Source organism: Falco peregrinus, chromosome 11 (genome assembly GCF_023634155.1).
Source record: "Falco peregrinus isolate bFalPer1 chromosome 11, bFalPer1.pri, whole genome shotgun sequence".
Classification (NCBI taxonomy): Eukaryota; Metazoa; Chordata; class Aves; order Falconiformes; family Falconidae; genus Falco; species Falco peregrinus.
The window spans coordinates 11084344-11096942 of record NC_073731.1 but is presented as its reverse complement, the minus strand read 5'-3'; the positions used below and the strand labels follow the sequence as shown (position 1 = coordinate 11096942).

The 12599-nt window shown below is 37.2% G+C and overlaps 1 protein-coding gene across 6 annotated transcripts in view; it reads left to right on the top strand.

Annotated features, from left to right (window-relative positions):
* The window catches only part of HEATR5B (HEAT repeat containing 5B), a 59253-nt gene that overhangs the window by 16275 nt on the left and 30379 nt on the right, over window positions 1–12599 (top strand). For all 6 annotated transcript variants that reach the window (XM_055816495.1, XM_055816496.1, XM_055816497.1 and 3 more), the window contains 6 exons: window positions 1743–1918; window positions 3187–3292; window positions 5034–5224; window positions 6752–6911; window positions 8671–8860; window positions 10214–10383. In XM_055816495.1, coding sequence (XP_055672470.1) covers window positions 1743–1918; window positions 3187–3292; window positions 5034–5224; window positions 6752–6911; window positions 8671–8860; window positions 10214–10383 — 993 coding nt within the window. The remainder of the gene's footprint in view (window positions 1–1742; window positions 1919–3186; window positions 3293–5033; window positions 5225–6751; window positions 6912–8670; window positions 8861–10213; window positions 10384–12599) is intronic.

Below are 12599 nucleotides of genomic sequence, written 5' to 3'. Positions count from 1 at the left end.
ACTCCCTGTGCTGCCCCGCCCTGATCGTCCTAGCCTAGCAGTTGTTCTCTTACTTCCCTTGGTTGAAGTGAAACGGTTGTCAAAATATAAGTATTGCAAACAGTCTTATAGCAAAACAAGATGTAGCTGGTTTTATAGGTGTAGTATGAAATCTCACGTTTCATTTGGAAGCATTGATGCAATTGTGTTGGCATTACAAGGAATTTGGTGCATTTCTAAAAAAGGGTGGGTCTTTGCAACAGGAACTAAAAACTTAAAAAAGGAAACAAGTATTGCTATGGAGGTCTCTCAATAAATTTTTTTCAGATCAACTAGTAAATATTGATCTAGTTACCATTTTTCATATGGCCCTTGGAGAAGGAATGTAGCATAGGAAACAATTTGTTAATGCTAAATGATTTAGGAAACTATCTGGTAATAGCCTTCTCTTTACTTTCCTAATTTGTGAGACTATGAAGGGGCTGGCTGCCTCTTTTCAAGCCTTTTACTCTCATATATTTCACGATGTAATGACATGGGGAGAAAAATAAAAAAAGTTTGTCTGTCTGGGTATATCCACCAATGTATCTCTGTCTTCATAATGCTGTTCTGATTTTTGAATTCTCAGTGAACTGTATTCCCTAGACAACTAGCTTTTCTGAGCATTTGCTGAGCTGTGCCATCATAAACTTTGCAAATTGGCTTCTCGGAAATTTCTTGGTGTAAGAAGGGAGGGGCCGAAAACGCCTGTTCTGCCACAGCCTGTCTAATAATGGCAAGGTTTCTCAGAAGGCAGCTGTCTTGACTGAGCAGATCCAAAAGCCAAGACTGATATCAAGTATGAGAAACCAAGGGGAAACTGTTTCTGAGAAACGATCAGCAGGTCAAAGCAAAAGAAAGGGGTTTATAAACATCCCTCGTTTGTTGTGGTGGACATAGTAGACTTTCAGTGCAGCCTTCAATCCACAGAGCTTTTTGGGACACTGCCCACCCCTGTTTTTTTTTTTTTTGTTTCTTTTGTTTTTTTTAAATAAAAGAACCCTTCTAATCTGTAAACCTGTCACTGTTGGTAACTGAAGCCCTGTAGTGCATCACAGGGATTTCTTGTGCTTGGTCATGTTTTATTTTTTAGTGATATGGAGGTCTCAGCAAATGTTTGCTCTGTTTTCTGACCTTTTAAGAAGAATACAGAGCTACTAGATTCTAATTTTGTTTCATGATTGAATAATTAACAAGTTATGAAACTAAGTTTTTCTTCAGAGAGAACAGATAATTGTGTTTCCTGAAAGAATGATGGTTAAGAAGTATTTTCATGATGATAAGATTGTTAATAATTTTAGTACTGTTTCTGAATCTTTCTGTGTAGGGAGTCATTAGAGCCCAAACTGATCGTTTCATGTGCTGTATTGTGACTCAATGCTCAGACACTGAACAAATAACCTTTTTTCTGAAATGTCACTTCATAGTCAGTGATTTAGAAGCTACTATTAGTACCAGAATTCCTCTGCTTTTCTCTGATTTCCATCTCTTACTACCAGGAGTGACAGTTTGTGCATTTTTCCAGCTTTTAACTGCTTTGACCCTCTGGGATTTACTGGCCCTGTAAATGCTAGTGTGTGTATGCATAGGGACACTGCAGTTGCATTCAGGTCTTTGTAAGCTCTTTTACTCTTTTAAGCTACTGCATACATGTTTTGGTTATCTCTAGTTCCAAATTCTGTGTGCAAAGGTATGTTCAGAGGTACTCATGTGGCATTTTGCAGCTTCAGCCAAACAGTGCATCTGGAAGTGGTGCTTTGGAACATGATCCATCTTCTATTTATTTGCGCATCCCTGCTGGTGAAGCTGTACCTGGTCCCCTTCCTTTAGGAGTATCTGTCATCGATGCATCTGTGGCTCTCTTTGGTGTGGTTTTTCCTCATGTTTCTTACAAACACAGGTCAGTTTATATCAGCATTCCATTTCAGAATCTAATGCCTTGTTCTCTGGATAGTATTATGTTTCAATTTTTGTTTCCTTGAAGTAGGTATCTACTTTGATACCAACTGTCTTTGAATTCAGAGTTCAGTATTTGACCTCTGTGGCTCTGAACATTGTGGCTCAGGATTCCAGAATATGTTTACTCAGCTTAGAAAGAAGATGATTTCCTGAGTTTTATCAGTTTTGACGATTAGGGTTCAGAGGTGGAGATTAGATGTTTCTCTCCTCCTACTGCATTTGACAGCAGTAATATCTCTGCAACCAAAATTTCCTGCACAAATATCCACTGCAATTAACTTCAAATCAGCCTTCAAAATGTAGCAGTGGCATCCCTTGAATTCCATCTGTGTTCCATGAATAAGACAATCTGATTTATACTCAACAAATGATTTTCTGCATCATGAAAAAGAGGGAATGGAATTCAGCTTATTTTCCTTTGTGTTCCACATTACCTTTGCAGAGTTTTGGGTTGTCAGGACTACTTTAGTCGTTCAGTTTATTCAGCCAATTTGTTACTGAGCACAGAGTGAAAGCAGCTCTAAGATGCATTTCAAAGTAAAATTATCCTTCAGTGCAATCCAGATGGGAGCAGTTTTTTCCTAGCAGTCAGTCTCAGTGTGCAGTGAGCGCAGGATAGATTTGAGGCCAGCTTGCAGTAATTCAGCTTAATCTATATCTGTTGTTGGCTATGGAAGGATTTGGCTGCAGAACTGCCGAGTAGTTGAGAATACAGAGTATTCATTATACTTCTGTTCTTGGTATCATCTAGGAAGTACTCCTGCTCCCAGTAACACATTCTGGCATGGTTACATGGGGGGAAAATGGAGGTTAAATTGGGAAAACAGTAGGAAAAATAATAGGAATATAGAGGGTAACACTATTTTGAATGCTAACAGAGAGGCAACGTTTTTCTGCACTTATGCTCATAGCTTTCTAGTTATACAGCCAAATGTATCTGAAGATTCACTTCCTCTTGGTGGTGTTTTCTTCAAAAGGAATAATAAACATTTGTGGATGAGCTAAAAGAACCAGCAGAGGGACATTCAGAATAACTCTGCCCTTTCTACCTAAAGTGAATACCTTCTGCAGCCCCTGAAGCATACATTCCATAAATTCTGTGACTGAGTTTAAAACGACCTTTTGTTGTGTGTCGGTGTTTTGCCAGATGTGTGTTAGTTTGTGTTTTGCAATGATATCACTTAAATTATATCCTTTCCTTTCTTTTAGATTACAGATGTTGGATCACTTTGCTGAATGTGTCAAACAGGCTAAAGGTGTTCGCCAGCAAGCTGTGCAGCTAAATATCTTTACTGCTGTTCTTAGTGCCTTGAAGGTAAAACTTGTAAACTTACAATGGATGCCACAGTTCAGCAGCTTGGTTCATCGATTTGTATTTCATAGAAAGTTAGAAGAACCTTACTAAAGTTACCACTTCAGCATTCAAAAGTTTGAAAATACCAAAATTGAAATTTTTCAGATCTTAGTGTGAGGTCTTGCCTGCATGTGTCAGTACAGAGAACAGATGAATCGGCATTCTATAGTATACAGACTGTCTTTTTTTCTTTTTCAATTCTGTAATTTTATTTGCAGTGTACTTACGGGTTTAAGTACTTTGTCCCATGTACTCAAAAATCCCCTCATGTCAGAGAGTATTGTGCAGATGAGGCTCATGGAAATAAAAATAGATGTGGGTTTCCATTTTGGAGGTCTTAATTTTTTCTTCTTAAAACTCCATACTGCTGCATAGAATTCTAGATGCTTATCTCCAGTCCCACTGACTTCAGTTACAGCTCTGTGTTCTCCATCTACACTTGGAAATCCGAACTCATGCTGTCAAGTCAGGAAGCGACACCAAGTCACGAATAATATTCCTGAGAAATACTTGGTTTCAGTGACTTGCATTGCCTCGAGGCTTTGGGACAGTGTCTTAGAGCATAGGATTTTCTTTCTACTAGTCAGATTTCTTGAGGCATTTCTAGTTTTGTCACTGTTTCATATACTGTCCCGTTCATGAGTCTTTTGGACAACATCTGTCATTGTCATCCTTCTTCATCTTCAGGGCACCATTAAGTCCTCTGTGCTGAGGAAGCTACGCTTCTAGAAGTGCCAGCCTGCAATTAAAGATCGGATGATTTTCTTCCTGTCTGAATTTTGCCATAAAAATACTGGCTGCCTAGCTTAAGCTAATTATTACTGGGGTTCTTTGTCCTTGGTTGATAGGCAAAATACATTGGCAAAACAGCACCTTTCTTCCTTGCTTTGTTCTTAGAAATGTGAACCACATTGCTACAAGTTGAAAAGTAGATTCTGAGGTAGATGCCTGGAATGTCCTGTGTCATGCCAGATGGCCAAGGAATTGTCAAAATTGAGCTGAAACAAGGATTTCAGAACAGGAAATGAGAATCTGTGGTAGAGCCATCAACTTCTTCCTCTATAATACATGCCGTGTTTGTACTTCACGTGTGTTTAATTATTTTTCCCAAAGTAAAAGACTTCTTGAAATCTGTAGTGAAAGGTGATGTACTGTTAATGACATGTGGGAACCAAGGAAGCTGTAGGAGCAGTTTAGTGTTACTGTTCTGTAGAATGTTCATGGAACAGGCTGTATAAACGTTTGCAAAGATGTGATTATTAAGGAAAAAAATACTTTAAAGTAACAAGAATGTCTTTGATTTAAGTGATTCTTGCAGAAACATAACCAAGCTGGGGTTTTTCTGTCTGACAGAAAGAGATGTTGCAGTTTGGTTTTAAAGCTTCTCTTTTTTTTTCTAGGGTATCTGTGTAAAGTTAGCTCAGATTCAGTAGCACTAGGGTGCATATAGCCCTGTAATGCATTTGATTAAAAAAGACTGGTGCAAGAGCTCTTTCTGTGTGTGAAATAGGTAGAGTGTTGGCAAATGTAAGACTAAGTGTATTGTTGATTCTGTGTTTTAATGTTTTCAACCAGTCTATTTTAGGATAAATAATTGAAAAAAATAAAGTGCATAATTTTTATTTGAGAATCTCAAGTACAGCAAAACTGCTCTTATATTTTCCTTTTCTCCCCTGATTTGGAATGTTTTTTTTTCATGTAGGGTTTAGCTGAAAATAAAAGCACATTAGGACCAGAAGAAGTCCGCAAATCTGCTCTGACGCTGGTCATGGGTGCCCTCGATAATCCTAACCCGATTCTGAGATGTGCAGCAGGTGAAGCTCTCGGCAGAATGGCTCAAGTGGTTGGAGAAGCCTCTTTCATTGCTAGAATGGCTCAGTACAGTTTTGATAAGTAAGTTGGTTTTGATTCAGAAAAGGGAATAAAAATACAATTTAACGTGGTTTGGAAGATTCCTCTACTAAATACCATATTGGTTATTCTCTTCATGCTTTGATTGCAATGATTGTGTAGATCTAACAGATCCTCAGATCTTCTCTTTTTGATTTAGTTCACATGATTCTTCCAGGAATAAAAGCTGAGTTGTTCAACTACTTGGGGTGTGAAATGATACCAAAGAATAGTTTTTGATGGGTTACTTCAAGATGACTAAACTGCTTCAGGTGGATAAAAGCAGTTTACACCAAGTATGTCTGTAATATGAATTGTGTGATAGGGGTTCTGTTTCATCAAAACATCCTCTTTACATATTGATTTATCTACTGGCCCATAATTTTTTTCCATATTCTGTTAATCTTAGGTCTGTAGAAAGATGACTGGTAGATGTACAAGACAGTATGTTTTCCAGTTTTTGGCTTAAATTTAAGACATCAGCCTATCTGTCAATCAGAATGCACCTGTCTCAGGGCTGCAGCCCATGTTTTTGGCTGGCCAAGCTGCACGCACATAGCTTCGGTCCCACTCCTACCTCTGGGTAATTCAGATTTTCCCATCATTTCATCTTGTAATAAAGTACATAATCTTTCCTGTCTTTCCTTGGATTTCTATTACTGGGATTATTTCCATAGTTTCTCATGTAGGATCTGAGTTGTTAATGTTGCCGGTCTGTTGACACTGTCAGGTAAATTTGAGATTTGCATCTACTTTTTTGTTCACTTGTGGCTAAGAGCATGCTTGCCTTTCAGATGCAGACAAGCACGAAAAAAATATCTTTGTTCCAATTAAGATATCCTTCTTTTCTGTCTTTTTCCCACTCCCTGAGAAATTTTTAATTAAAAAGTTACGTATGTAATGTGCATTCGGAATCAGAAGTATTGTGGAAAATGCTCAACAAGTCACTGCTTCATACAACTAGGTCAAGCAGAATACTATTCATTCTGGTTTAGTTTCATTAATAAAGCACTATTTAAAAAGCAAAATTATTGTAAGAGTCATAGAACTCAACTGTAGAAGGAAACAGCTGTATTAAAAATTTACTCAGTTGACTTTGCAGTGGAAGATGTAGCTGTGGAGTACTTTGTAATTTCTCAATATATGTTGCTATTTTTCCATTCTTGGTTCCTTTTCACTGCAGGGGTCTGATTCTTAAATTAGTCTGCTGTGAAACATTGGTAAACACTAGATGTTTTTCCTATATTCTTTCACTTCCAAAACTCTTCTTTATCTAAAATGTCAAGTTCTGACTAGGAAGAAAAAAATTACAATTAAAATATCTTTTTTTTTTTTTCACTTGCCTTATATGTTATCAATCTTGATAGCAATATAGATTAAGTACATTGGTTTTGCTTTTGTTGTTAAGGCTTCTAAAGATCTTGTAAGATGGCTTGCAAAATTCTGGTTTTGCACTGTTCTGGTACTTGAAGGGTTCTTTGTTACAAAGTTAGTGAATAACATTATTTCATTTTATTTAAACTTTGATAGGTTAAAATCTGCTCGAGATGTTGTATCAAGAACAGGCCATTCTTTGGCTCTGGGCTGTCTCCATCGATACGTTGGTGGGATAGGTTCTGGACAGCATCTGAAAACTAGTGTCAGTATTCTCTTGGCTTTGGCACAAGATGGAACCTCACCTGAAGTCCAGGTAAAAAACGCAATCAACACAGAACTACTTTAAAATGTTCAGTATTAAAACTAAATTATCTGTTCAGATGTTCTTTAATAGAGATTGTCACGTGTAAGCCAAATCATATGACTGTAGCTCGTGCCAGGGAGTGTGACGCAAGCAGAACTTTCCTTATAAATTCTTACAGTACAAAATCCCAAATACGTGCTGCATGCTGCAATTAAAATGTAATCTTACTGTCAGGGAGGTGGTTGCAAGTGGTCCTGTTAATTCAGTGACTATACAGAATCATACTACCACCTTGATTTAAATTGTTAACTTGAGAGAACAGGTACTAGCGTATCTTCTTACTACTTTTCATCAGAGCAATACAAAAAATAAATCAAAATACTCAAGCTTATCACTTGGGAACACAAGCCTGGTTTTGTTTGGAGAGAATGTTTAAAAGATTATAAATACAATTTAAAATCTCTTTCAGATTTCCTTAATTTAAGGTAAGACAAAATTCAGGTTGCATACATAAATTCTTCATGTATGAGTACGCAATTCTGAGGCATAAAATTGTGTACGGTTCATTTAAAAAACAAAATGGAAAGGGTTACTGCTTTATGAAAAAAATATGTGAAGTATAAAGGGGAAGCCCAGGTGAAACTTGCATGCCTACCTTATCTTCTGTTGAGAGTATGACACCAGACCACCATGAAAAGCTAAACTTTTAAACCTCGTCCCTCACTGGATCAGTGTGGATACAGAGAAACTGTATGGGAATACAAGTAATCGAAATTTGCAAGAATGAAAGGATAAGCTGTAAGGTGCTACCATGTGGTTAGGACTGTAGAAATAGTTACGTGATTGCTAGTGCTTATGGGGTTTGGGTTGCATCAGAGCGGATTTAAAAGCAGCAGTCTTAAAGGCAGGTTTTCTAACTCATTCCTAAGAGTCTGGCTTTGTAGCTGTAATGTTCTTTTAACTTAGTCTTTTCACACAATTGCATCACATATTTAATGGAAAAAAATTCTGAAATTAGATCATTTAGTAGCACGTTATGGAGAGATAGCTGATGCAGGTCTGTTGGGAATTTATTTCCTGTGAAGTATCAGTGACCAAAAAGACTGTCCACTCACTTCCTGCTTTGACAATTGCAATAAATTATTTTGCTCTTCTGTTATTTACTAATCTTGCAACTGAAATAGTTTGATCTTTCACCTTTTTTTTTTCCTTATCCGATAGTATGCTGACATAGTGAACAGCATTGCTTTCTTCTCTTGCACCCTCTAATAAGAAAATTAATTAGGAAATGCTTGTGAACCTTTCAACTTGACATCAAAATCAGTTTCTACTGGAATGTCAAAGGCACTCCCCACTAAGAACTTTGTCAACAACTGTTTCAGGCTCTACATCTAGTTTTACAGTGGAATGATTCTTTCTTCCTCCTGTCTTAAGAGTTACTCTTCTTTTTTCCTGTTTTTTAAAGTGGGTGTGCCATTTCATTTTTTATTTTTCTTCTCAAAGTGCTTAACCATTTTTTTGCACAGATTCTTAATCATTTTAATCTCTGTTATCCCCCAAACTGCTGATAGCCAAAGAGTGTGCTAGAGATATTTAAACTCCCAGATGATTGCTTGAGATCCTGAGAGCTTTGAAACACTTCTGGAGTCAGAGTAGCTAACTAGAAATTTTTAAGCAAGGACATACAGAGCTAGGTTCAGTCTGCATACAAAATTGTTTAAATTTCCTAAATGTATTACTGAAAAACACTCCTTTGTTTTTTTGATAGACCTGGTCTCTCCATTCACTTGCCTTGATAGTAGATTCTAGTGGACCAATGTACCGTGGATATGTGGAGCCAACGCTTTCTCTAGTTCTTACTCTGCTCTTAACTGTTCCACCATCACATACAGAAGTACATCAATGCTTAGGCCGATGTCTTGGAGCTATAATAACTACTGTTGGGCCTGAGCTGCAAGGTTAGTGGGAATTTGAAAAAACAAACCAGACAACTCTAACTTGTATAAAGATAACAAATTGCAATCTTAAATGAAAGAAAATAAATTTGTTTGTTGTAGTTGCAGGTGGAGCAGGGGGCAATGTTGACAAATTCAGTTACAGTCCTGCAGGCAGCCTCGCTTATGATCCTTCTTGACTGCTTGGTGCTTTTTTGACTGCAGTTTAAGATTTGTATAAAGAAGTTGCAGTGATGTATGGTGTTCTGGCTAATGGTGAATTTGCATGGTAGATAAAGGATGAAAAACACCCTTGCTGCATATTTTGCTATGTATATTTTTGTGGTGGGCAGAGGCAAGATTTTTTCCTCCATTTTTTCAATACCTGTTGATTTTATTTTTAACTGATGGCAAGAGCTCAAGTTTGACATAATTGATAATATTGTGAAACTATAACTCATTCTATTTGTTCTTGGTATTCTTAATCACTGTACCTTACTGTAGAGAATAAGATCTTGTCATGCCAAATACTGTGTCTGAAATTCTGTGTCTCAGCAGAAACACAAATTGTGACTTTGTCTTACTGGGAAGGAATATGTATAGGATCATCTTTGCTGCAGTGCCAGAGAGCCAGCCAATAGTGAAATTTTAACTCTAAATAACTGGACTTAAATTTCTAGTTATGAAAAATTTCTAGATGGTTTAATTGAACTTATGTATCTGCTTGCTGTGTGTTAACATTTTGATCTGGAGTATCATTAACTTTTAAAATAACAGTGTACATAGAATGTCTTCTGAAAATTAGATTCTTCTATAATTCAAGATTTCTTTTTATAAACCTGATGCAGGTTAATTCTTAAAATACAGGATGGAATTATTTTTCAAATTAAATACTGTTCTTTTGAATGCTTGTCCTATTAAAGCAGTGCAGCTCATCTAATGGAGCTAAATAAAATCACCTGTATACATGTGTGCTCGCTTAAGTATTACCTGACATTTTAGGAGGTGGTTCAGTGCATGAAAGTTGCCCATGTGTATAGAATGAAAGAGACTTTCAGAATTTAAATTGAGATATTTTACTGTTTTCATGTGCTGGGAAGATAATCTTAAAATATTTCTGACCGAAGATCAGAATTGATCCAAAACTTCATTTGGACAGGACATGGTTTAACTGAGCTAAAAAAAGAGGTATTGAAACACTCTGTAGTGTTTCTGTGAAGTTGTGTAGATACTAATGTGTGGAATTAAAATTCAGAAAAGATGCATGTTAATCTGTGAACTTTGAAGCATTAAAAATTCTTGTTTCTCAAAGGTTTAAAGTCTACAGTTGTCATACAAAAATTTTGCTCTGTTAAGGATATTGTATTACATCATTAGGTAATGGAGCTACAATTTCAACAATTCGTTCTTCCTGTTTGGTGGGATGTGCAATCACACAAGATCATTCAGACTCGCTTGTTCAGGCAGCTGCCATATCCTGTCTGCAGCAGCTTCATATGTTTGCGCCACGGCATGTCAACCTGTCCAGTCTGGTTCCCAGTCTTTGTGTGAGTATAAAATGCATCCTTTTTGTCCCTCAAAGTTTCACGTATGCGCTTAGCAGAGGACAGAAGTATTTAGCAAGATGTCAAAGATGTAATATGTATATGTAATAAGCAAATATGTAATAAGCAAGTCAGATTTGCAAAAACACTGGAGGGCAAGAAAAGGATGTCTGTCCCCAAGCCATTTTAGATGTTTTCAGAATGCTGCCCAAATTGAAGTCATAGGGTCAGATTCTCTTTCACCCTAGACAGCACAAGATTGCAAGCATTTATATATAAACTGACTGAGTAAAAAGATGTTGAATGCTCTGTTCTCTCCAACTGATTGCACACACAGAGAGGAGTGAGTGAGTTGGGGAAAGGTAGGAGATTTTGGATTTATTTTACCACTGTCAGCATAGTAGATGCTGACATTCAAATTCTTGTGCTGCTGCTGTTAGCATTGCTTTTTCCCTCCATTAGTGTCCTGTCAGCAAATCCTGGCTTAAGCCTGGAAGTGAGGCAGAGGCTAGAACCCAAACATGCCAAATATGACTATAAGAGGAAAGGTGTTGTGTGTGGGTGTGCATTTTGGTGGGTTTTTGTTTGTTTTTTCTCTATTTTTACCATTACTGTTTTTTAACCAGTAATGGTTCAGCAGTCCAATACTGAGAAATTTGAAAAGCTTCTCCCTAGTCTGTTGGATGTTTTTCAAAGTTCTTTCTGTCATTCTTTGTGGAATTGGTGGTTCTGTGTTACCTGAAGGAGTGCGATCCCGTTTACATCAACACTGGACCTTTTTCTTAGTCTGCCATCCAGACTTCTCTTAGGGCGTCCCCTTGTCGTTGTCACGTGCTTCCCCCCCTCACACTGACCCCTGCAGCAGTCCTGGGAGTGCAGTGTGTTCCCAGAGCTGTCTCACAAAATTTTGCATTAAAAGGGTGTAACGTACTCAAAAGTCGATAGGCCCTTCTGTATGAATACTGTGTGCAACATGACGAACAATCCCTGCAGCCGTTTAGTCTGTAAGTACCAGTGGATAATAGTACAGACAAGGAAGTCCTTGCGGGAGTGACTAGCGTGGTTTTGAAAACTTTTCCCAGGGTTTTCTGCTGCCTCTTTCCTGTACCTTTACGGTCCTCTGCTAAACAAAAACTATTTTCCTTGCCTTTTCTCATATTCCTTACTTCCAAGTCATACTTAGTTTAACAAGGTTTCCTCTGAATTGTCTTCTGTGTTTCTTTATGCTGCAAATGCATAGGTATGTAGGCAAGGTCTGCCTTACCTGCCCCATTAGCAAACTCTATTGCTTTCTAACTCACTTTGGAGTGGAATTAATGCCAGGTATCAAAATTAAACCACACAGTTTGCACAATGTAGTTTCATTTCTTCTTCCTACATTGGCTTCATAACCACTAGTTGTTGGTTTTGTACTTAGAACAGGGAATACTCTTTCCATTAATTAAATCCTGCAAATGTTCTGTGTTTTAGTTCCATTAGAACAACCTCAGTGTGATATTTAGAGGTTCTTTTAAAGTCCGCTTGTTTTTTCAGGACTAAAATCTTGTATATTTATACGTGGAATAAAGATCTACTGTTAAAATGCTTTATAAACTATACAGACCTTTCATTTAGAAAAGCAATTTCCATCCACATAATAACCTAATACCGAGAAAGCAAATGTGTATTTGGTTTATTAAAAACAAATTCCCCAGGGTAAATAAAGAATCGGAGTTTCTTAAAGAGCACTCTTCATGTCTTCCAATATGGAAAAACATAGAGTTCTCTGTGCAGTTACTTCCTCTCAGGAAAATAGGGACCATGCACAATTCTTCTATAAGAAAAATATTTGCTTGTACTTGAGGTGTTTCAAAAGGAATTCAAAGCCAGTGTTGGTTAGCAAAGAAATCTGAAGCTGTCTTATTGAGAGGCAGTTATAAAAACTTACTCTATAAATTCTGTTCCAAGTTGGAAATAAAAGTTTTTATGATAGCTGTGATGTGTGGTGCAACTGATGATGGCTTTTTGTTTGAAAGAATGAGATTTACAGCTATGGCAGAGTATAAGGTTGAGTAGTACTGAAGAGTGTAACAGATTGGGAAGTATAATTACTCTAAATCACACTGGCACAGTAGTTCCAATATTTAAGCTCTTATCTCTTTAACCAGATAACAACTGTCAGCTCTGTATATGTCAGCTTTATTTTATATTTATACATTATAAAAAAGTGCTTACTTGTG